The sequence below is a fragment of the Limulus polyphemus genome, unplaced genomic scaffold, assembly GCF_000517525.1.
Source record: "Limulus polyphemus unplaced genomic scaffold, Limulus_polyphemus-2.1.2 Scaffold3967, whole genome shotgun sequence".
In the NCBI taxonomy this organism is placed as follows: Eukaryota; Metazoa; Arthropoda; class Merostomata; order Xiphosura; family Limulidae; genus Limulus; species Limulus polyphemus.
Window position 1 is genome coordinate 57,203 of NW_013669577.1, and position 23,397 is coordinate 80,599.

General features: G+C 30.0%; 1 protein-coding gene across 1 annotated transcript in view; it reads left to right on the forward strand.

Annotated features, from left to right (window-relative positions):
- Positions 1–23,397, forward strand: part of LOC106470365 (lymphoid-specific helicase-like) — a 69,799-nt gene that overhangs the window by 29,633 nt on the left and 16,769 nt on the right. Inside the window, exons 3-10 of the mRNA XM_022398970.1 lie at positions 3,999–4,060; positions 4,685–4,870; positions 7,695–7,877; positions 11,291–11,511; positions 12,292–12,417; positions 13,201–13,303; positions 14,845–15,006; positions 15,482–15,651. Coding sequence (XP_022254678.1) covers positions 3,999–4,060; positions 4,685–4,870; positions 7,695–7,877; positions 11,291–11,511; positions 12,292–12,417; positions 13,201–13,303; positions 14,845–15,006; positions 15,482–15,651 — 1,213 coding nt within the window. The remainder of the gene's footprint in view (positions 1–3,998; positions 4,061–4,684; positions 4,871–7,694; positions 7,878–11,290; positions 11,512–12,291; positions 12,418–13,200; positions 13,304–14,844; positions 15,007–15,481; positions 15,652–23,397) is intronic.

A 23,397-nucleotide genomic window follows, 5' to 3' on the forward strand; every position in this document is an offset into this window, starting at 1 on the left:
GATATGGGTCCCGGGGGGGTACTAGTGTTGGTGGGAGCGGGCCCAGCCACATAAATCGTCATATATATATATATATATATATATGTGTGTGTGTGTGTGTGTGTGTGGCCCAGATACCCTTCTTCTACTGTGGACTGGATGATTCATTCCTAATGCCACCTGGTTCTGTACTAGAGTTGAACTGCCACATTGCTGTCCACCTTCCTACATTGTCTAGGTGTCAGTTCCCGGAGGTTACTGGTATTAGTTGTGTTGGACTTGCTTACATGATGATGTGATTCTTTGGAACAGAAGATCTTCTCTTCCAATTCCTTTGTCTGAGGAAGAGGACACTTTTCTTACCATTGGCCAGATATTTCTATCATGGTACTGCTAGTGTTGGTTGAGGTAGAACTTCCCCTTATGGTCTGCAGTGCCCTAGCCATTTTACACCAGAGGTACCTTCATTATTTTTTGAGTCTCCTATGCTTTTGCCTCCGTTGTGGCATATTTTCAGAGGCAAAGTGTATACCTGGCTCAGAAGAGATGAGGTCTCCCATGAGTGTGTTACTTACTTCTTTTTTTTGTACACTCCTCATGGCCTCCTTTGGGCACTTTCTTAAGTGAGCTCATCTAGGTACTGTTACACTGGTCCCTTCACCAGGCCAATGTGGGATTCTAGCTATTCTGTGAGAGGAGGCAAGATATTGTATCTAAAGTTACATTTTCCTAAACTGAAAATATATTTCTAATAAATTTTTACTTCCACTCTCACTCTTTCCACCTTTCCTCCCCACTTTTAGTGTCTTTTTCTATTGCTGAGTCTCAAAGTGAAGTTGGGTTAAACTGCACAGAGGGATTGTGTCACACTCCAATTGATGGAAGGTTGTTGCATGCTATCATGCAACTGCCTCACATAAAAATGTGTGAGGATAGATGGAAGTATCAAGGCTAGTGGCGAGTGAAAATTTGTGCATATAGAGTGGAGATAAGAATCTATCAGAAATACATTTTTTAGTGTAGGAAAATTTTAACATCTAGTATTTATCTGTTTTTTTATGTCAACTGTTGATGAAACTTAAGCCTAATCTTTTATATTAATGGTACTACCACTACATTAAATATTTTTTTATTTAATTAGATAATGCACCTGAGAATACAGAATAATAATATGTAAAAAGCATAGAATGTCCTATAACTATCAAAATTTCTCTTGCTTTCTAACTATATGATAAGAGCTGTTAAAAATTCATCTCAACTTGTTAATGTGTTTTCCATGGATATAAAGTTTGAACTAAAGGTACAATAGACAATTCTCTGTACATAAAACAATATAATATAGTATGTTATTAGACAGATTAAAACTTTGGCTTTCTGTTGATTATAAATAATTTAGTATTATACATCAGAGAGAAGTATTGACAATTTGTGAATTAGAGGATGTGACAGGTGGGCATGGCAAGGGCATCTGATTTTGTAGTTTATGGCCCCATAAACAAATAAGATTGAAGGCTATAAAAATTTTGTTTTGCCTGAGTAATAATTATATTATAATCAGTAATTTATGTTACATTCCATACTTCTGGGAGGGGTGATAAATAAATTAGAGGAGAAACCTAGAAAGCGAATGTCACAATTCTCATAGTAGAGGAGATTGAGGGTTTTATAAAATATCATATCAGATATTCATATAAACTTAAGTACTTAAAACATATATAATATGAACATTTGATTTGTTAACTATATTAATATGTTACTTTTATTTGTATACATTGATAATGAAGTAGTTTAATTACATTTTGAAAGTAAGTGTAAAATGGTTATGACGTGCAGAAGGGGGGGGCTACTTTTAGGGAAAGAGTTAAAAATTATAGTTCTGCACATTGTACAGTGCACAGATCTGTTAGTAATTTGTTACAAAATAGTCCGTGCTGTGCACATGTTTCATTTTACAATGGTAAACTTGTTCCTTGTGTGTATTAACAGTCAAAATGTAATCAGTATGCACTGATTTCATATATTTACAACAATAAACGTGTTCCTTGTATGTATTAACAATCAAAATGTAATCAGTATGCACTGAGTTCATATTTTACAACAGTAAACATGTTCCTTCTGTGTATTAACAGTCAAAATGTAATAAGCACAAACATTAAAATCTTTAGTGTTATGCTGAAATATCATTTTAATGATTACAATTTTAAAATGTAATCAGTATGTTCTGTTGAAGTATCATTAACTAAGAAACCAATGGACTGATTTTACTGAAACTTTGCAAGATGACATTTAAGCAAACTGAATTTTAACATGTAGCTTGTCTTTTGTTTACTAAGAAATACATAAATATTTTGTATTTTCACATTTTATTATAAATGATGATACATTACAAGCATAGGTCAGATGGTCAGGGAATAACATGTTTTGATCAGGGAAAGGTCTTTGAAAAGTTGGAGAGTTTCCAACTGACCATGGCATTAGAACAATATAGTCAATACTGTTCACATATATATTAGTCATGCATTACAATATGATCAGTTTTGCAGATGGTTAGTACAGTGCACATATCTACTAGTGATGCATTGCAAAATAGCCATTACTGTTAACATGCACGCCAGTGATGTGGTACAAAAGAGTCTGCTCTACACATTCAGTACTGTTCACATCTTCCACTTTACAACAGTAAAATGTGAGATTCTCAAATATCTGAAATGCTATTTGTATACAAAACCTTTTCTAGTTCTAAAAAAGCGTTATTGCTTTGCCAATTTAGGCATTTGACTCTACTGTTTTTTTATCTGTAAAAATCAAAATACCAATAAATTTTAGTGCTATTTGTTGATAGTAAACAGGTTTTTTTTATTACATGGGTTAATAACAAAATTACTATACAGATAAATTTTTTAGTAATATTTGTTGATAATAAACTGATTATTAAATAGGTTACTAATGAAATTACTGTTCCAATAAAATTTTTAGTGCAATTTGTTGCTAGAACAGTTTTTCTCTTAAATGGACTTATAGTTAAATTATTGTACAGTTGCTACACTAAAAGCCAATACTGACAGTTCTGCCATTGAACAATAAACTTTTTTGGCTTGACTTGCAGTGAAGATTACTGACATAGTTGTTTTAAATATGTAATGCATTTATTTTCAGATTTGGTTTCTCATTATCAAAATTGCTTTTGTTTCAATTATGTTTGAAAAAATTGAAAATTGGCATGTAATAAATGTTTTGATGCAGGACATATATCACAAATGTTATAAATTATTCATATGGCCACCAAGGAACTGTGGATTGTTCAACAATATTTGAATATAGTTAAAAAGAGTTTAAGTGGTTTACAGGAAGCAAGTAGTTTTAATCTGTATTTTCCTCTATATGAGTGACTTAATAAATAAAAGGTTGAAATGGCTGATGCAATACTGCTTGCATAGATTGACTTTCATTTTGTAATTCTCCGTTTTTGTATTGTTCTATTAACATATAGTTAAGCATTGTGAAATTTGAGATGTATAATGATATAGAAATATCAAAGTCAGAGTAACTATAACAATGTTGGAGAAAAAAAGGATTATACCTCAGTACTTTTGAGAACATACAGTATTTTTGTGACTTCTTGCTGTATAAAATTATTTCATAACAAAACAAAATATTCCTCAGGCTGTCTAAAATTACAGAGAAGGACAAATACACATTTTCTTGGACCTATAAACAAAAAGTACCTTTTATATATCTTATACATTTTATTTATAAACTTTTAAAGAAAATATGCATATAATGTTATATGTTTTGGGTTTTTTTCTCTCTTTTCTCCCCTCTTAAAGTGTTTAAGTCAATGCTTTAAGATATTTCATTTTCATTTCTACAAACTTTACCTAACTCTGTAAAGTTTGCAGTTATTTCTGGACAAATTATTTCATGCTGTCATTTAATTAAACTCTGAATAAATGGTTTACAAATCTGTTATTCATTTTTGTTGCCATATTATGTTTACATATTACACAAATTTTAATCAGGATCCAAACGAAGACGTGAAGAGAAAGAAGATATCAGCTTAGCAGATGTCCTTGATAAAGAGGTGTGTTGTGTATATTAAGAACAGAAAAATGTTTTATTTTTAGTAAATGGCATTGTTGCAACTGATTTATCATTGTTATTTATTTGTCATTTTGTAACAAAGATCTTGTTACTTTGTGTTTTAAATTTTTCCAACTGCTATAGTGCTCTGGCAGTTAAAAATTGATTATATTCAAATGGATATTATTGGCTGTGTTCACTGCTCATTATGATCAGAGGAGTTTTTTTTTTTTGGAAATGAACTTCTTGTATATTAATCATTTAAAAAAAATGAAAAAGCTGTTTAATTATTTGTTATTGTCAAAAATTGATTTTATGTCATTGAAATGCCATATAATCTAATAATAATAACACAAGTGAAGAATTTACAAATCTGTAAATTAGTTTTTCATGATCAGATAATTAAATGTTAGTTTTTTAAATTTTCTACTTGATTTGTTGACAGAACTTTTATATTACTGACTTTGAGAGACCGTATCACAGTATTGCATGTTATTGATAGTTTTATGTGAGGATTATGGTAATTCTTATGAGAGGAAACTATGGATATTAGTAATTAATAAAAAATTCACCAATATAATATTTGAAAAGTCAGTCTTTTAGCTATTATTTCATAACAACCTAGGATTTAACAAAAAGAGCCCAGACACATAACTTGGATGGTTCAACAGAAAAAGAATTAGCAAAGCCTGCTAAGCCAGACAGATTTTCTAGGCTATTTGAAGGAAAAGCAGTGTCTGATCGACAACCTGAACTATTTTCTGGTGGTGTGATGAGACAATACCAGTTGGAGGGATTTGAATGGCTAAAAGTATGGTAACACATTTGTAAATTACATTTTTAAAGTGTTGTACTTTTAGGTTTTATTCAAGTTTGAAATTTGATTTTTATCTCACTTTAAAGATCAGTTTTATGTAAGTATCCAGAAGTTTCAGAAAAACATAAACTGAGTTATAAACACAGTAAAAGACAAAATAAAAAAATTCACTTGTATTTTTATGCTTCAGTGACACATCAAAAATTACTAATGGAGCATGGGCTCCGTTCAGACTCGTGACAATGGCACACAAAAGACATCTTTTAAAACGTGAAATCTACTGAGAAAATGTTCACTTAGAAATCTTGTTACTGTAGGTGTGATGGCTCTATTCTTTGTACTCGTATCTAACCAAATAGGAGGCAAAGTTTATACATTGCCATTTCCTTTGTTTTCTCCCTCTTTCTTTTCTTTTAGTGCTAGCAGCATGTATTTCATTCATAATTTAGAAAGAACAATGAGGATTGTTAAAATTCTTAAAAATCGTACATGAATATAGGGTTAAATGTGAGTGAAGGACATTTCAAACCACTATACTTGTTATATACTCCACCACTACGTGAAGCTCAGTCTTTTTTTCATTTTTCAGTTTCTCCTGGTTCAGTTCCTAATGAGGAGTGGATTTCCCTGAGATTGGTACCACTCAGTAATGAGTGTTAAATTATATTATAGACTGGGTTTCACATTTATTTCTTAGTATTTTCGATAGCTTGTGTGGCTGTATAGTATAATGTGGAAGAATGAATTAATAGCATCACTGGTATATATTCTTGAAATTCCTATATAAGTATAGGATTATTGTGATAGTAAAAGACATTTCAAAACACTGTATGAAAATTGAGGATTATTTTACCAGAAAAATTTATAAATGCAATTTCATAAACACTTTTTTTTTTCCCATATCAAAACTACCTCCAGGGTTCTTTACCCATGCATACAAATTATCCACCCTTCTAATCAGATTATTTTTAAGTGATTTGAAGTAACGGCCATCATTAGTTATTATTGTAGCTTATGCTTGACTGTAGGTCTTTTTATTTTTATTTAGTTGTGTATAATTTTTTCTTTTAATTAGTTTACGTTTTTGTGTTCGATAAACATAAAAGTTGTTGTTTGATTTATTTTTGTCTGCGACAAGTCACTACTTTGAATAATTTGTCAGCTATTTCTGCCAAAAATATCTGAAATGCTATTTGTATACAGTACCTTTTCTAGGTCTGAAAAAAATGTTTTTGCTTTACCAGTTTAGTTATTTGACTTCTTTTTGATCTGTAAAAATCTAAATACAGATCAATTTTTAGTGCTATCTGTTAATAGTAAACAGTTTTTTTATTAATTGGGTTAAAACTGATTTAAGTGTTACTTAAAACATGTACTCAGTGTTGACTTATTGCACAGTAAAAATAGGGCTTAGGCCCCCAAAAAACTGTTTTGGTGGCTCACCGTGTCCTATTATCAGTAAAAAGAATTGCAAGGAAGACACTGGCATATCTACATAAAAATAAATTTACATACTTAGTGCCATCTCAACCTTGAACAATAATTACACAAACCATCCAAGAAAAGCTAAAATCAATTTCCAATACTTCATTTATACAAGACCTGGAACAAAATTTTCAGTTTCTGCCAATTCTCTATTTAATTCTTTCTTAAACTCAACATAATTAACCAGATTAACATTTTTACAGTTTATAACGTGAGATGTCCTGGAAACATGTTCCATTGAAGCCAACTAATTTACTTTAAATTTACCTACTGCATTTTTATATTTCTTAATTCTAAATTTCAATTAACTACACATTTGGCAAATATACAATGACCACAGAAAAAAGGAATTTTATAAATTCCACATTTATCAGTTCTGTTTTGTCTTTTACATCTGTGAGACAGTTATTTAACTGATAATGTGAAGAAAATGTTACACTGTGATTTATATTTTTTGGTATTATGTTACATACTTCTGTTGACATTCATTGAACATGTGGTAAGCAAACCCTTATTCCATCAACTTTACTATTTTTTGTAACATTGTACATAGTGACATTTTAAATTTATTTGCTATACTTATTATATTTCTATCATTAATAACATATCCTCTGTCTCTTGAAACATGTTTAAGAAAACTTTCATCTTAGATCACAGTCATAAGTACAGATTTTCAGTGCTCTAAAGACAAATGTGAAAAAAGCAGATACTTTTTGTGGCCAGGGATTACATCATCTATTTAGTGAAGGAACAGGGGCTGAAAATGGTTTTCTATAAACTGATGTTTAGGAAAGAACATTCTCATTTTACTATCATATCAAGAAAAGTTTAATCAGCTCTATGTTTTCAATCTTCAGCATACATCTAATAGAATTTATTAAGGTGTTGTTGTCATTCCTCCACACCAAAAATGTTGCTACATTTCTTAATCACACCAAAGGCTTAACATCCATTTCAAATTTAAAAATAACTCTCAACAGAAAGTATAAGAAAGGCCTCATACTAAAACCTTTAATCTTTCTAGAGAATTTTCCCCTATCCTAAAATATGTAGTAAATTTTATTTCTCAATAGATCAGTGTTATGTGTACACTTTTAATTTTTTAAAGGGTTTAATGTTTGTAGATTTGTGTTGAGTTATTAATTTTTAATGTCACAGACATGTTTTAAGAGAAGTACAAATATTGTAATTCTCTGTAATAGTTTGTATATTTTTAGCTGAAGATAACATGGCTGTATTTACAATTTTACGTGTTCAGTTCCTGTACCTCTTGAGAAATTGTACGACTGTTAATTGTGTAAGCCAGTGATAAGCTTTCACACTGTTTTATTAGGTGCTATATGAAAACGGAGTAAATGGAATACTTGCAGATGAAATGGGCCTTGGGAAGACAATACAATGCATAGCATTAATAGCACATTTGATTGCAATGGGTGTACCAGGTCCATTTTTCATTTGTGCACCTCTTTCAACATTACCCAACTGGATAACTGAATTTCATAGGTTTGCTCCATTGGTAAGTACATAACCAAAGGTTGGTTTTGTATGTAATGTAGGATACTGAGGTTTTGTAAATTTGGTTATTTCTTAATAACATCTAGACATTTAATAAAATCATTCAGATTAATGATTGTTTTAAAAATAAGTTTAAGAAATAAGTAGCTGCAAGTTCCTTTTGAGTAAAATGTTAAAGAAAAGATTATTTCTATATATACAAGATGACATCTAAGTAAATGTATATATTGTGTTAAATATTTAGTATTAGCTTACTAAATTTTAATGTTTGGTAGCAATAAGTAGAAAACATCACAAGTTTTAAAAAACAAAATTGTAAATTGTACAAGGATAACAAAAAAAGAGATTACTAAGTTTGTATATCTTGTTGCTTTCAAAGGGACTGTGTGTCATTTCATGTTTCTGTAGAGATCCATGTTGTTTTATGGCTCGATGTTTTCATTTAAAAAAACAGTAAATAGTTTAATATGAGAGAATGACAAAAATAAATGTAGTAAGAATTAATGAAATACTGTTGTTGTAGAAACAAAAGCTTGGTGATAAGTGGAATGTTTTAATTGTTGTCAGGCTCATTAAGCCTATGTAGGGGGGTCAAAGTGCACATCTAAACTTTTTTTTTTTAATAAGCCATTATTAGTCTCAAAGTGGGTTCCTCGTCATCGAATAAAGTAGTTTAATTGAATTTGAATGTAACTATTAAACTACTTTATTATCTACATCCGAAAACCTGGCATTAAAACTTAGTTCATAATTCAATTATTAATATTTCATAAGTTTTGAATTTGAATAAATTCTCAATCTTCACATGTGTATCACAGGACACACTCGTTGGCTTGGAACTGCCCATTTTAGATTTTATTTCTACACCTGTATGGTTTCTGAGTTTGGCATTAACTACATATTCATAGTGTAGGTATTGCTAAGGCATAATATGAATTTATAACTTTCAAGCTTCTTCCTATACTGAGATATAAGGAATAAAGTCTGCTTTACTAAATTCATTACAAGGCAAAGCTTGTTCTAGTTACAGCTTTTCAAATATTTGGCCTAAATTTTTATTGTTTGCTATTGTGGAGTTCAGTTCAACTTGCTAGCAAAAATTGTTAAAAATCATTTATAATTTAATTAAGCTAGAAAGCCAGTTAATTGACAGTAGTTTTAGGACATTCTATTTTTTGTGCATGATAGTATTTTGTGCTTTAAGGCCAGTGGTTCTTCAGGCTCCCAAAGGAGAGAAACAATGTAAATACTAAGTTTCTTATTTTTTATTTATTTTTTTATTTATTGTTATAAAAGTAACTAAAATGTAAAAATTAGAAACTTGCTAGGTCAGATGAGAAAACTTAAATGGGAAAAAAACAGTTAAATGAAAATTTCTTTATGAGGAATCCATGTGAGCTGCCATATTTGATGTAATTCAATACTTGCTTGAGACTGTCACTGATTTTATGGAGACTTTTTTTGGCTTCTACATTCCTCCCTGTTGTTTTTGGAGTCTCGAACTTCATTGGATGCTACAAGGGGTCATAGTTCCACCCCTATTCGTGGGTTCTGACATCAGCCCCTTGGTACATTGGTACTCAGAATAGATTCTGTCTATATCCAAGGGTTCTGCTGCTTGGTTGGGTTTCTGCCAGTGGCATTTATGATTAGTGTATGCCTTCAGTATCTGTGGAAGCTCTGTGTGGTAACCTTAACCACGGATACAGGAGCACTATATATACATCTTCACCACTATTATCCGCCTAACCTGTAGGGTTTCTGACCCTTGCAGATCCTCAAGATTTGGAACTTAGTTCTAGGACTGTTAGAGTTTCGTTAGTCTGTGGGTAGTGAGAGAGTCATGTTAGTTTGAGGTTTTATTCCCGTCAGTCATTGGGCCTAATGAGATGAGATTGGTATCCAGTTGTCGATCTTTCTTGTTTATATCAATGCCTATATTCTCCAAGGTTCACATTCATTGCTCAATCTGATTTGACATTTTTTACTGTGATTGTGGAGAATAAAATAAACTTTTTCTTGGAATGTTTGCGTTTGAAATGTGAAACTCATTAAAATTTGGTCTTATACTTGTAGAAGCTTGTCTAGACTGTCATAAAAGAGTTTCTTGTTTTTACATTTTAGTTACTTCTATAATAATAAATAATGATTACACATAGCACGAAAAACATGAAATAAAGTATTTACGTGGGTCTTCTTTTTTTTGGCTGTTGATTGCCAATGACACATAACCCTTTTTTTAAATACTAACCCTATAAGACCAGGTGCTATTTTTAAATTCCTTTATCAACATGTCAAATTGTGTTGCTGAGTTACATTCAAAGTGTAATTAAACAACTTTACAATGTATTTTAATGAAACTAGTGTTATTAAATACATTACAGTTCAAAGTTTTATATTATCCAATTATTCCTTTATTCTGAAAGATATCTCTGAAGCAAACAATTAAAATCTCAATTTTGTTGTCACATGATGTGTGTTCACTTAAAATATCTTAGCTTTGGTTTCTTCTATTTCTATTCAGTTTGGTCTCAGTATCCCAGGTTAGTTAAGGATAGACTAGATAAAATAAATAATATAATAAAAAAATTCTGAGGTATGCTGTGCAACCAAATAAACCAGTAGCAATGTCAGAGAGAATTATTGACATTTCTTGAAGGAATGGAATGGGCGGAGCATATCATGTGGGTTTTATGGGTGTTTTTATAACTTGGTAAGACAAGAATTCTGGTTTGTTAGTATGTATAGCATGTGTATGTAATTGAGTTAGACACTCAAACTATACTGGTGGGAAATATATATATATAATTCACAAATAAGAGCATTACTGCATCATGTGACACAGTCAAGTTAAGATTAAGAATTTATTGATATATTTCCTTTTGAAGTTAAAAGTTAGATAGTATAAAAATTTGAACTACTAATTTTGTTTTAATATATTCTAAAAAGGTTGTAAGATGCACACTTAGACTTAGAAAAACCAACAACAGAGAACAAAAAGTGATGTCTAGTAGAGTTACATGTATGAGTACAAGAAACTGTTAATATGTTCCTGTGGTGGTTTATCGCTTTTCATGGATGGATAAACTTCTTCCATGGTACAAACCAAGCAATAAAACCATAAAATTAGAACATTTGAAAAGGTTAATAGTTGAAATTGGGAAGATAAATAAATTGAAAAATAAATTATTAATTATGCATTCAAAGAAAAAGTATTGTCCATTTTGTCTCATATTTTTTAACCTTTCATTTCGTTGTATATTGATGATTTCACTACAGTTGATTTTAAGATAGAGAAAATAAAATGTGACTTTTTATCAAGAAAAAACTTGATTTTCATTTGAGAGGTTCTAGAAGTTATGCAAATGAAATATGAAAATTGTAAGATAAAATTACCTTTCATTTTCTTCTTAGGTTCCTGTCATATTATATCATGGAGCACCTGAAGAACGAGCTGTGTTAAGAAAAAAAATTGGAAAGTCGAATATTGTGGTTGGGAAAATTGTCCATGCTGTAGTTCTTACTTCTTATGAGATCACTATAAGAGATCGAACTTTTTTACAGAATTTTGAATGGCGATACATTATTGTAGATGAAGGTCACAGGATGAAAAATTCCCAATGTCGTTTAGTCAGGTGAGATTTATAATGATTTCATTTGAAAAGAAGAGAAGTGGGGGGGGGGGGGTGTAAAACAGTTCCAAGAAGATAGCAGTATCTAAAATAATAATAAATTAGTTTGTTTCAATAAAGATAAGCAGAGAAAAATCAGATTTCAGTAAATATATTCTCTGTCCTTTCTGCAAGCTTTGTGTCCACACAATAGTTACATAATGAAACCAAAACATACTAAATGTGGCAATATGTGGTTATTTAGATTGTGCACATACAGAACGTACCCCAGAAAAATAAAATTGATTATCGAGTTTGGTTTTGACTTTCAAATATTATGTTAAAAGTAGTTAATATAGTCTCAGAAGAGTAAAAATGTTTGTAGATAAAAGACTACATTAGTTGCAGTTGTGATGTATATATAATAAAATATTTCAGACAATAATAAAAAAATTCTGGTCTTAAAACAAAATAAAATGTTTTGGATTTTTTAATTTGACATTTATCCAGTTAACATTATTCAAATCAGGTGGTATTTTGGTTTCTTGTATTTGAGGACTTAAAGATCCAGTAAAAAAATAGATACAATCAGTCACTTCTGTGAAATGTTTGAAATTTAGTTCACTTACCTCGTACAGTGATGTTTTAATTTTGATAGAGCATAATTTTACAGGATTGTTAAAAATATGTGAAATTATACTCTCATTGATATTCAGTAGGGCAACAAAGGCTGCACAAAAAATAACAGCTTGCATTATATTATTGAAATTATGTTATAATAATTTTTTTTCTATTATATTTCAGAGAGCTTAAAAAATATAGATCTGTTAACAGGCTTTTGCTTACGGGAACACCACTACAAAATAATCTGTCTGAACTATGGTCTTTGTTGAATTTTCTTCTTCCTGAGATTTTTGATGACCTCCAGGTGTAAGTAACCGGTTTCATTTTGTCTTGTGTACTACACATTTTTAAGGTTCATTCTTTAATCTCATTATGTGTTACACACACACACACAGTGGCACATATAATGTTTTCATTCCGCAAGTATTACTACAATCAAAATTTTATAATCACTCTTTTAATGCATATAAAAATGTTGAAAGTAAAGTTAATTTTTTCAAATTTTCTGGGTAATCTAGAAGCAGAACAAAAGTTAGGTAGTACATAATAAGAAAATTAAATTAAATTTGTAAAGAGAAAAATATGGTGTCATTTGTTGATAAGTAAAGGAATTTTTGATATAAGTTTCTGCAATATTTGTAATGTGTGTGTGTGTGTGTGTGTGTATATATATATATATATATATATATATATATATGTGTGTGTGTGTGTGTGTGTGTGTGTGTGTAGGGATTAGAATTATATAATATTCAATCCTCTGATCTGACCCAACACACTTGTCAGTTGTGGTTTTATTAAACTTCTTTGCATGGAGTATCAGTTAGGATTGTATGATATTAGGCTTTGCTTTAATAAACAATTTTAACTTATACATAACTGACTTAATTACCAGAATTTCTTTAATAGCATTGATATAAATTATGTAACATATACTGGTACAAAAGTGATTGGCATCTGTAGTGAATAGCAGGACCAAGTTGTAATGAAAATCCTAAATGAGCATATAATTAAACAAATATATATATATATATATAAGAATAACGTAGATGTAGAAAGTAGCAAAATTGTTATTTTATTTCCATTAAATAGTTTTGAGTCTTGGTTTGACATCAGTTCTCTTATGAAAGAAGGAGTTGATGAAGAAATTGTTGCTCAAGAACAAGAGAAACAGATAATAGCTACAATGCATCAGGTAGGAATCTGGCTTAAAGTTCACATTACCCGAACTCTTGTATGTATCAACTCCATATTCAGCTGTATAACCGTTACCATATGAGGATAATGCAGTTTCATTAGTAATATGCAAAATTGTAAGAATGGAATCAATCTATGATTTAGGCAAGCAATGCCTACTTTAACAATAAGTATTTAGGGAAGTATTGTACAAAAGCTTATTTGATTTCTTTGGAGGGAAAAATCAAACTATAAAAAATGAGATTGATTACTTCTTTCTGAACAGTTTGAAAGTCACAGTAACGACAAAACTTCATAAATAATGCTGTAAGAACTAGTCTTAGTCAGTAAGATTTAGATAAGTAAGCTGTACATGAGTTTGCTTGTTTTTTTCCCCCCCTTATGAAGTTGAAACTAATTGTATGTATATGAAAACAGTTTTGTTTTAGAAAAAAAAAATAATTCAGTAAGAGTAAACTGGACTATTACTGAAGAAAAAACGTAACAGAAGTTCATTTTTTATCCATATTAATATACATAAAATCCAACAAATGAGGCTGTTTGCCATTAGCTACTGAATTATCCAAATAAATTTAAAATGTAATGTTTTTACATACTGATTCCCAACATTTTATTTTGTTTAATTTATCCATTTTAACATTGCATCTTTACATAGTTTTTCCCCTTTTATATAACTTGGCTCTTTTTTTTCCTGATATCACATCTTTATTCTAACTGAGCTTTACATGTAAAATATTTTGATCAGTTCTGTCAGATATATCTGCTGTGTTTAAGATTGTAATGTTTATTATTATAAAAGATTGGTTGTTAATGACTGGGACATTTGTTTTTTGCTACAGTTCTTGCAGATGTAAAAAAAAAATGGGCTTCTGAAGTAAACCAGAATTTATGATTCATACCAAACGGAAAATAATTTTCCTGGGTTACAGTTCTAAACCTTAATAGGGAAACGTGTTTGATTTTGAATATACTTTTTAAACTTAAGGTGAAAAGATAAATTTCCATTTAACAAACAGGACTCAAACAGTGGATATAGTCATTAATTTTATGACAAAACATTATCAGCAGTTAGAATTTTTCCTTGTTAACTTTTAACCCTCATTATCTAGTATACTATACAGTGTTGCAGTTGAGACCTCAGTGTCGGAGACTAACATCTGACGAATGAAAATCATGCGTGTCAAACAAACTATTAACATCTTAACTGCAGATCTTTTACACATTAACATCATGTCTTGGTTTTAACATTTCCTCCTATGAAAAAAAATAAAAAGTTGATGAAAGAATAAGAAAAAATCAAAATGATCAGCTAATAAAAAAAAAGAAAAACTTTTGCTGTTCTTCAAAAGCTTATGGTGTCAATGAACTGTTTATGATCTTTTATGCTTTTAAATTTAGCTGGTCTCTTTTTTGAGATAGAACATCAAGACCCAAATGATCTGAGACCCGAGACCATCTGAAGTGGTTGAAATGTTTATTTGTTTACTTTAGCTGTTAATTCTAAACATTGTATGATTAGCATATTTTCACTCTCATTAGATCCTTAGTCCATTTCTTCTACGAAGAACAAAGGCTGATGTTGATCTTATGCTTCCACCTAAGAAAGAACTGATAGTGTATGCATCTCTTTCCGCACTTCAAAAAAAATTCTATGAAAGTACTGTGAATAAAACAATCCAAGGTATACTTGTAAAACCACAGGTAAGTAATCAGTGATTTTTATATGAAAGTTGGTAAATTCTTTGCTCCTTAACTTTACAACTAGATAGAAGTACACATTTCCTATGCATATATCTATGCTTCCAACCATTTATTGTAATTTAAACATGCAGCATGAAACATAAGTGTGTTTTTGTGTGAGTAACGACAATGATTAACAATGTAAGCTTAGTAATTGTAAGGGAAAAAGTGTTAAGTTTCAAGCACAATAGCCTTTTTTTGTGCTTGACAAGTATACACAAGAATATGTAGCTAACTGAAGTTCTACTCCCATACTTATGTTTGTCTCACTAGTTATGTACTTTGATTAAAGTATTCTTTTTTGCACATTGTTTGAATGTTAGATATTAAGATTGTTATTGAAGCTCTTTATTACTATGACTAGCTCTTCTGGTGTAAATTTCATTAAAGCTACTCAGAAGCTAATTAAAGTCTGTTACAAACTATATGTAAAAAGGAAGAAGAAGAAGATATTGAGTTTGATGACAAAGGTCGGCCTAAAAGGAATTGCAAGCGAAAAGTAGACTATGGTGATATGAAAAACATGAACTTTGAAAAGATGTTACGAGGTGAATATGAAGATACTGATGATGATTCTTCTAATACTAGCTCTACCATTTCTGTTCAGTAAGTTAAAAAATCTTTCTCATCTGCTTATTGAATATTAGTTCTTTTAATTCTTGATAAAATTACTAAATTACTTCTTTCTGAACAAGTGGAGTATCCTGATATGTCCTCTTTTTTGTTTTTAAAAATTACTTACAGAAATTAGACACTATTTAGAAAATTTGTTCTAAGTTTTATGTAAAAATTCATAACATTTGTTGTAGTATTTCTGTTGTTTTTTTAGGTTCTAAAACTTTGTTCTTAAAAACAATAAAATACTTCTTTTCATCCTAATTTTCCATTTTGTACATACTGTCAGTTTTAACTTGTTTGATGTTCCTAATAATTTCTTTTAATACTTTTTATTTTGATTATTGAAGTAGTTTACTTTTCTCTATAAATTGTAACATGCTATGACTGAAAGAGACATATTTGTGAACTATTTCCTCTCCTTTCAGAATAATCGCACTATTACATTTGCAATCTGTAATTGAATCATATTTTGCTTACAGTATTTTTGGTTTACCTTCTTGCAACAGGCTCAGTTGATGTGACCAACCTCTTAATCCCAAAATGACCATCAGAGTTTCCATACTATAACTTTTAATATGTTTTGTGTAGCTTCACAAAATTTCTGAAGCTTTCAATAAACATTACAAGTCTTTTGTACACAAAAAAATCAGATTTTATAATTAAGTATTTGTATTAAAAAAATTTGTCCATGAATATGTGGAGTCAGAGTGTTGACTGTTCAGGGTGCAAAGGGATTTTCATGTAAAGATTAAAAATTCTTTTGTTCATCTGAAAATTTTCTAATTTCACTTGTATAATCTCTAAAACATTCTAAATAAATATCAAACTTTGTTTTATAGTAAAACTTTATACTATATCTGTTATTTTCTCTACTCTAACTATACACATTTAGTCGATTTGACCGATCTTTTAACCACCATAGCAATACAGAATTAATCTAAAATACCTTTTTCTTTCTAGTTTATCCTAAATAGCTTAAAGCTTAAAACAGTATTCATCTGTTTACACTTAATTTTATTCTATTATTGCCCTTTTATCGATATCTAACTAATAATCCTGCTACACAAGTTCTAAATCACTTGGCAAACATGTACCTTATGTTACTGTATTGAATGACATAATGTGCAACCTACTTGCAAGCAGACCTTCTGAAGAATTTTTATTATTATTTTTCATCATTTACCTAATCTAATCTAATAAGTTTCTGATTTCTACATTTTAATTACTTTTTTAATAATAAATAAAGAATATACATGAAAAACAAGAAATATATATCACTTATATGTAACCTCTGTTTTTTTGTTGTTGGTTGCCGATGAAATTTAAGCCTATATTTTCATGTTAATGGTACTAGTATATTAAATAACCTTATGAAGATGAGGCAGTACCCAATGAGCATAGCTTGTATGGAGAATGAGACATAGTGCAGCAATATTTATGATAACTCTGAGCTTTGTTAATGCTATCTTCATAACAATTGCTAAGATTTTGTTAAAGATTAGAAGTATTTTGTACACAAAAAATTAGATTATTTTAATAAAAGATTTGTTATTTTTGTATTCTAGTTATTTGCATTCAAATTCTTGAATATTTCAAGTAGTGTCATCAATGTATTGTGCAGTAGTAGTAGTTTCGTATGGTGTTTTTCACACCTCCAAATTCTGTTGGAGGTGAGTATCCGGTAGTAGTACTGGCGTCCTAGTTCGGACACTGGGTGAACATGTTTCGGTATGACGGAGATTCGAACCCGCAGATTGCGAGTCAAGTGCCCTAACCACCTGGCCATGCTGTGCCCTATTGTGCAGTGAAATGTTTAAAGTGAAAAATGGAAAAATATTCATACTATAAAATTTTTCTTCAAATAATCTTGAAATCTGCTTTTGGTTGTATTCTTAATTGTAATTTTTAGACTTTTTTTTTTCACACATTGTTTATTTATAATGTTTTATTTTCCTTTCCTATCATTTAGCATTATTGCAACACACATCAATAGGTGTTCTCTGCAGCATTCCTTTAGCCTTCATCATAACGTTGAGACTTGCCTTCTACAATGAGATTGATAAACTGGGGCAGTTTGGCATATATTTAAAAAAATTATTAAACCTTTCTAATATGTAATTTAAATAATAAATAACACATTAATCAACTAAAATATAAAACTAAAACCTAAATAAAACTTTAATTGTCTATCCAACAAACATATTTATAGGTGAGAAACAACACTAAAACTCTTGTGAGGACAAAAGCAGAAACAATGCTAAGAGCATTTGACAAAGTATCTATGAAATTCTTCTTGCCAATTTTTAACTAACTATTGGGAGATAGTATTTTAAAATATGGCCTTTCTATTGGTTACAAACATCTAGCTCAACTAAGTATAATGGCTGAAAAATTGCAACACTATGTGTAGAAAGTAGGTGTGACACCTTTCAAGAGTTCCAAGAAGTTTATTTTTCTCTTCTTTCACTGTCCCTTAAGGAGCTTGAAAAAAGAATATGTAAACAGAGAAATTAACCTATATACTAACAAAGGAATTAAAATTTAAATAATATGAAACTTTGAAGTATAATATAGATTTGAATACTAATTTCATTGGGATACATTGATAGTAAGATTGTTTAAGTTTTGAATGTAACAAAGTAAAATCTTGTGACATGCTCAGTACAGTGGTGTCCGTAATAATAATAATAATAATAGGGATAATTTTTATTTACTTAAATAATGCACTTAATATCACATAATAATAATATGCACCAAGTGAACAATGTCCTATTAACTATCATAATTTTCCTGGCTTTCAAACTATGGCATAAAGGGTCTTTAAATTGTACCTTAAGAATTGAAGAGAGAAAGATAAATAATTAATTTATTAACATCATTTATTAACATTTACCAGTAAAGGCATCATGAGGTACAGACTGAAATAGGTTTAAACAGGTTTATATATGTTTAACCAAAGAACTGAAGTAACCTTGACTTTCACTTTTAGGCAAATGGGGTGAGAAGTGGGAGGAGCTTAAATTGGTTTGGTCATTTAGAACTTTTTCATGATTTGTTTTTAGACTTCTCTTTAATTTTAAAATTTCCAGACAATTTGGTTTATTATTTTTTTCACAGGCATGTTTTATTGTTTTTAATTCAGTTTCATAATATTCAAATGACAAGAATATAGTGATAAGCCTGTGCAACAAACTGTGGAACACTGTAAGTTTATGAAATATTGGATGTCAGTTTCTGAAAATTTTGAAGAAGTGTATTCCATTATTTATGTCCAAAAAATTAATATTTCCATTTCACAAAATTCCATGATAAATTTAATATAGTTTTGTGAATTTAGAAGAGTTACAAAATTATCAAGTTGATGTTTGGAGCCTGTCCAAAGACAAATCACATCATCAAAATATCTGTACCAATTTTTGACATGTTTTGTATTATTTTCATCACTAAACAATTTATTCTCTAAATTATCTGCAAAGAAAGGAGAAAGAAGGGAGAACCCATAGCTAACACATCATTCTCATTATATATTTGGTCATTAATTTTGAATTATTTCTGACATAAGCAAGTGGTTCTAATTATTTTTATATCCTTGTACAGGATTTGCATTTTTTTATTAATTAAATCACTAACCATTTGTTTGCATTCATTAACAGGTATATTTGTGAAAAGACTACAAATTATATCTTACTTTAAGCTTGTTGATATGATCACTACAAGAGAAATTTTCTAACTGAAGGCAAAATAGACAATACTCTACTGAAAACAACATAATATAATACATCATTTGATAGATTGAAACTTTAGCTTTCTGTTCTCTATAAATATATTATAAAATGTTGGACAGAACTATTGGCAATTTGTGAAAGAGAGGATGTTGTAGAGGTGGGTATGGCAAGTGGGTCTGATTTTCTGGTTTTTGACACTGTAAACAAACAAGATTGGAGACTTTAAAAGTTATGCTTTGCCTAAGTAATACCTATTTTATAATAAGTACCTCACATTTCTTGGAGGGGTGATAAATATATTAGAGAAAGAAGACCTAGAAAACAAATTTCACAATTCTCATACTAGGAGAGATTGAGGATTTTTAAAAATATTTCCTTATAAAATTATGAATTTAAAACTGAAATATAATTTGATTTATTAACTACATTTTGATGTCAAGTTTAGTTTTGTATACAGTGATAATAAAGTAGTTTAATTAAATTGTTGATGTAATTCTTAAAGTCATGACATGCACATTTTGACCTACCTGTAGCGAGATGGTTAAGCTCATATATATTTAATAGTTATAGTTAGTTTCTATAAATAAGTTCATATGTTTGTGTTAGTATTGTTTGAAATCAGTAACATAACAATATCTTAAATTAAAAAATATTTGTTTCATCCAATAGTATGCTACCATAAGCCTTTTTTTACCCTATTTCCTAAATTTAAATATCCTTACCTTGTATTTTGTCATAGAAGAGTATTACTGAAGCTTTCAAATGGACATAATATAACACAAAAACATTATCAAGAAACAAAAAAATACCATCAGAAAGTATACACAAATCAGAGGTACTTCAAAACTTGTTTGAAGTTGCTTTGTTACTGCTGACCACACGATTTTCAATATTTTAAAAAACATAACTAATTTTCACATGACTACAGAATATTAAAGCTGAGAACCAGTCACAGTTTTGAAGACTTTTTAGGGTGGTATTATAAATATGGCTTTAACTAACTGGTTAATAGGTTAAAAAAAATTAGATCTACAAAATGTAATGTCCACCCACACCTTGGTAGGTCAGTGGTAAGTATGTGGACTTACAACACTAAAATCCAAGATTCAATTCTCTGTGGTGGCAGAGTGCAGATAGCTCATTGTGTTGCTTTATGCTAAACAGTAATTTAAACACCAAGATAATAATGTTGAAAATTGATTAGCAAAAGTAAATACAAGTAGAGGAGTAAGTACAAAAGTGTAATTATTCAGTTCAGATGCCTTAGAGACATGACAGAAATAAGAGTTAACATTTCTTGAATTTTCGTTCATGAAATAAACTTGAGAAGCACTATATGATGCTGATTTATATCAATTCTACAATATTTCTGTGCAAAAGATTGTTGAAGTAAACATTTTTAAAATCAGCTTTTGAAAGTTCTGTTGTAAATGTACACTTGGAGTGACGTGAAAAGTTAAAAAGAAAAATATTCCAACTGTGACAAGTTATGACAAATTTAAATTTTGCATGTGTGAAAAGTACGAGTTTCATCTTGAAATATTCGGAAAACATTTTTTTTTAATTTGTAAATTATAAATAAGAGAGAGAAACAGTAATTGTTTGGCTTAAAACATGTATTTTCTTTATTATTTACTGAGTTTAACCTCACACCTGGATGAGTGTAACCTACCTTGAGTGCAAAATTGTGCCACTGAATTCAAAAAATGTTTAAAACAATTTGTAGTCTCTTTTGTTTTTTCATACTTAAGAGTTGAAATTTATTCTTTAAAAAATTATTTATATAATTTTATATATAAAAATTTAATAATCTCATTTGGATTTTTTTGGGTGATTTCAAATTGCTCCTAATGAAGTCTGGCCCGGTGGTTAAGGCACTCGACTCGCAATCTTAGGGTCGCGGGTTCGAATCCTCGTCACACCAAACATGCTCGCCCTTTCAGCCGTGGGGGCGTTATAATGTGGCGGTCAATCCCACTATTCGTTGGTAAAGGAGTAGCCCAAGAGTTGGTGGTGGGTGGTGATGACTAGCTGCCTTCCCTCTAGTCTTACACTGCTAAATTAGGGACGGCTAGAGCAGATAGCCCTCTTGTAGCTTTGCGCGAAATTCAAAAACAAACAAACAAACCTAATGAAGTCATTAGTTTTTGTGAATTTCCTTATTTTTTTTTTTTCTGAGTCCAGTATGGCTCTAGCATCTCCCAGGGAGGAAAGTCATAATTGTTTTCAATAAAATACTTCTAATTTATCCTTGTCGCTCTAATAAAAGTCTAATGTTATGGATTTTTTATCCAATCCATTTCTGGTTCTCAACTTCTGTTGTTATGGTGTGATGTAATTTACTATATCTCAGCTTCCAGAAGTCATAGGTTACTGATCTAAATGTTTCATGAACACCCCACCCCACCCATTATTATCAACTGTAAAAGGCTTTAGTTTCAGAGGAGATTCACTTAGGGATCAGAAACAAAGTGATAAAAGCTTAGTTTGGTGATATGTCACTGAAAGAAAATATGCATGTAAACAATTCTGCTACAATTACAATTCTGATTTTTTATTTGAAGTTTGTGAAAAGCATGCTTTATCATTTTGTACTTTATTTAAACTATGAAGTATAATAAAAAAAGACGTTTTTTTGGTGGAAGAGGATGAAGTAGGCTTAGTTAAACCATTTTTGCACTTGATTGGATCAAGTTTCAATTCACTGGAAAGGCCATTGTTTTAGGCTTTGTTTGCATTAGGCCAGTATCAGCCTAAGTAACTGCTTGAATGAGCAAAAGAAAATCACAGACAATAAATGTGTGTGTATGTAATATATATATAGATTAATATAAAATGAGTTTAGATCTTGTTATTTATATCGTATTGTCAGGTTGACTGATTTCTGTAAAGAGTATTAAGTAGGTCTGTTTCATACCAGGAAGATCAGCATGATAAATTATTAAGTAAATCTGAAAATGACCAAACTGATTGAGTTTTAAGATAAGAATTAAGGAAAATGGACATGATGTGTAATGCAAAATGAATTTTTTGTTTTTATCTAACGCAATGTACGTACTTTTGTTGGCAAAAATATATTAATATTTGTTAAACTTCTTTTGAAATTAGATCAGTGGTTCTCATAGTAGTAACTCAGGGACCCCTTTTAATTTTTTCTGCTGGATTTGTGAATTGGTCATCAGTTGTTCTTCTCTTGAGATATGAGATATCATTCCATTGACTAACACACTTAAGGTATCATATAGAACTGTGTGAATCCAACAATTTTTACTTAACAGGAAATGTTGGAGTCTGATCATTCTCATTCAATGTAGGGAAGGCTTTAACCTCTAGGCATCATCTGCTCTATTAGTGAGGACACAGCTGTCATTGACCTTATTGGACAACATGCTGCATTACAGCAATGTCCTTGTAGGCAGAGCAAATTTTATCTCTAGAGAACAAAAAAGGAATAAAGGTAGCTAGAACAAAATGAACTTAACAATTTTGTTGTGTTATGCAACACCTGTATAAACTCAGACAAAGAAATTTTAAAAATTTCTGTCCTAAAATAATAAGGTTGGAAATGTATGGTTTGCCTACGTAGCAAATATGTATTAATTGGAACCTGATTAACAATTAAAAAAAAAGGCTTGCTTATAATTTTGATATATTCATGGTATATTTAGACAGTCTGTAAGTTTGATATTATTCATTTCTTTGTTGAGTAGATGCACTTTCGATGGTTTTTCAGATTGATATTAATAAGTACTTTGTTCACTAGGTATGTTTAGCTGGTTTATAAGTTATATGTTACCAGTATTCATGACTAGTACTTTATGGTTCTTTCTCAATCCTTTTTAATCATTGTTCATTATATGACTTGTAATTCTCGTCATAGTAAATGTTGGACATATTTTTGTAAAATTTATTTTCTTTTTCTTGCTACATCACTGATGTGTTCATTTATTTATGTTTCTTAGGGCTAAGCTTTGCTATGGCTCCAATTCCTTTTTTTTTTTTTTTTTTT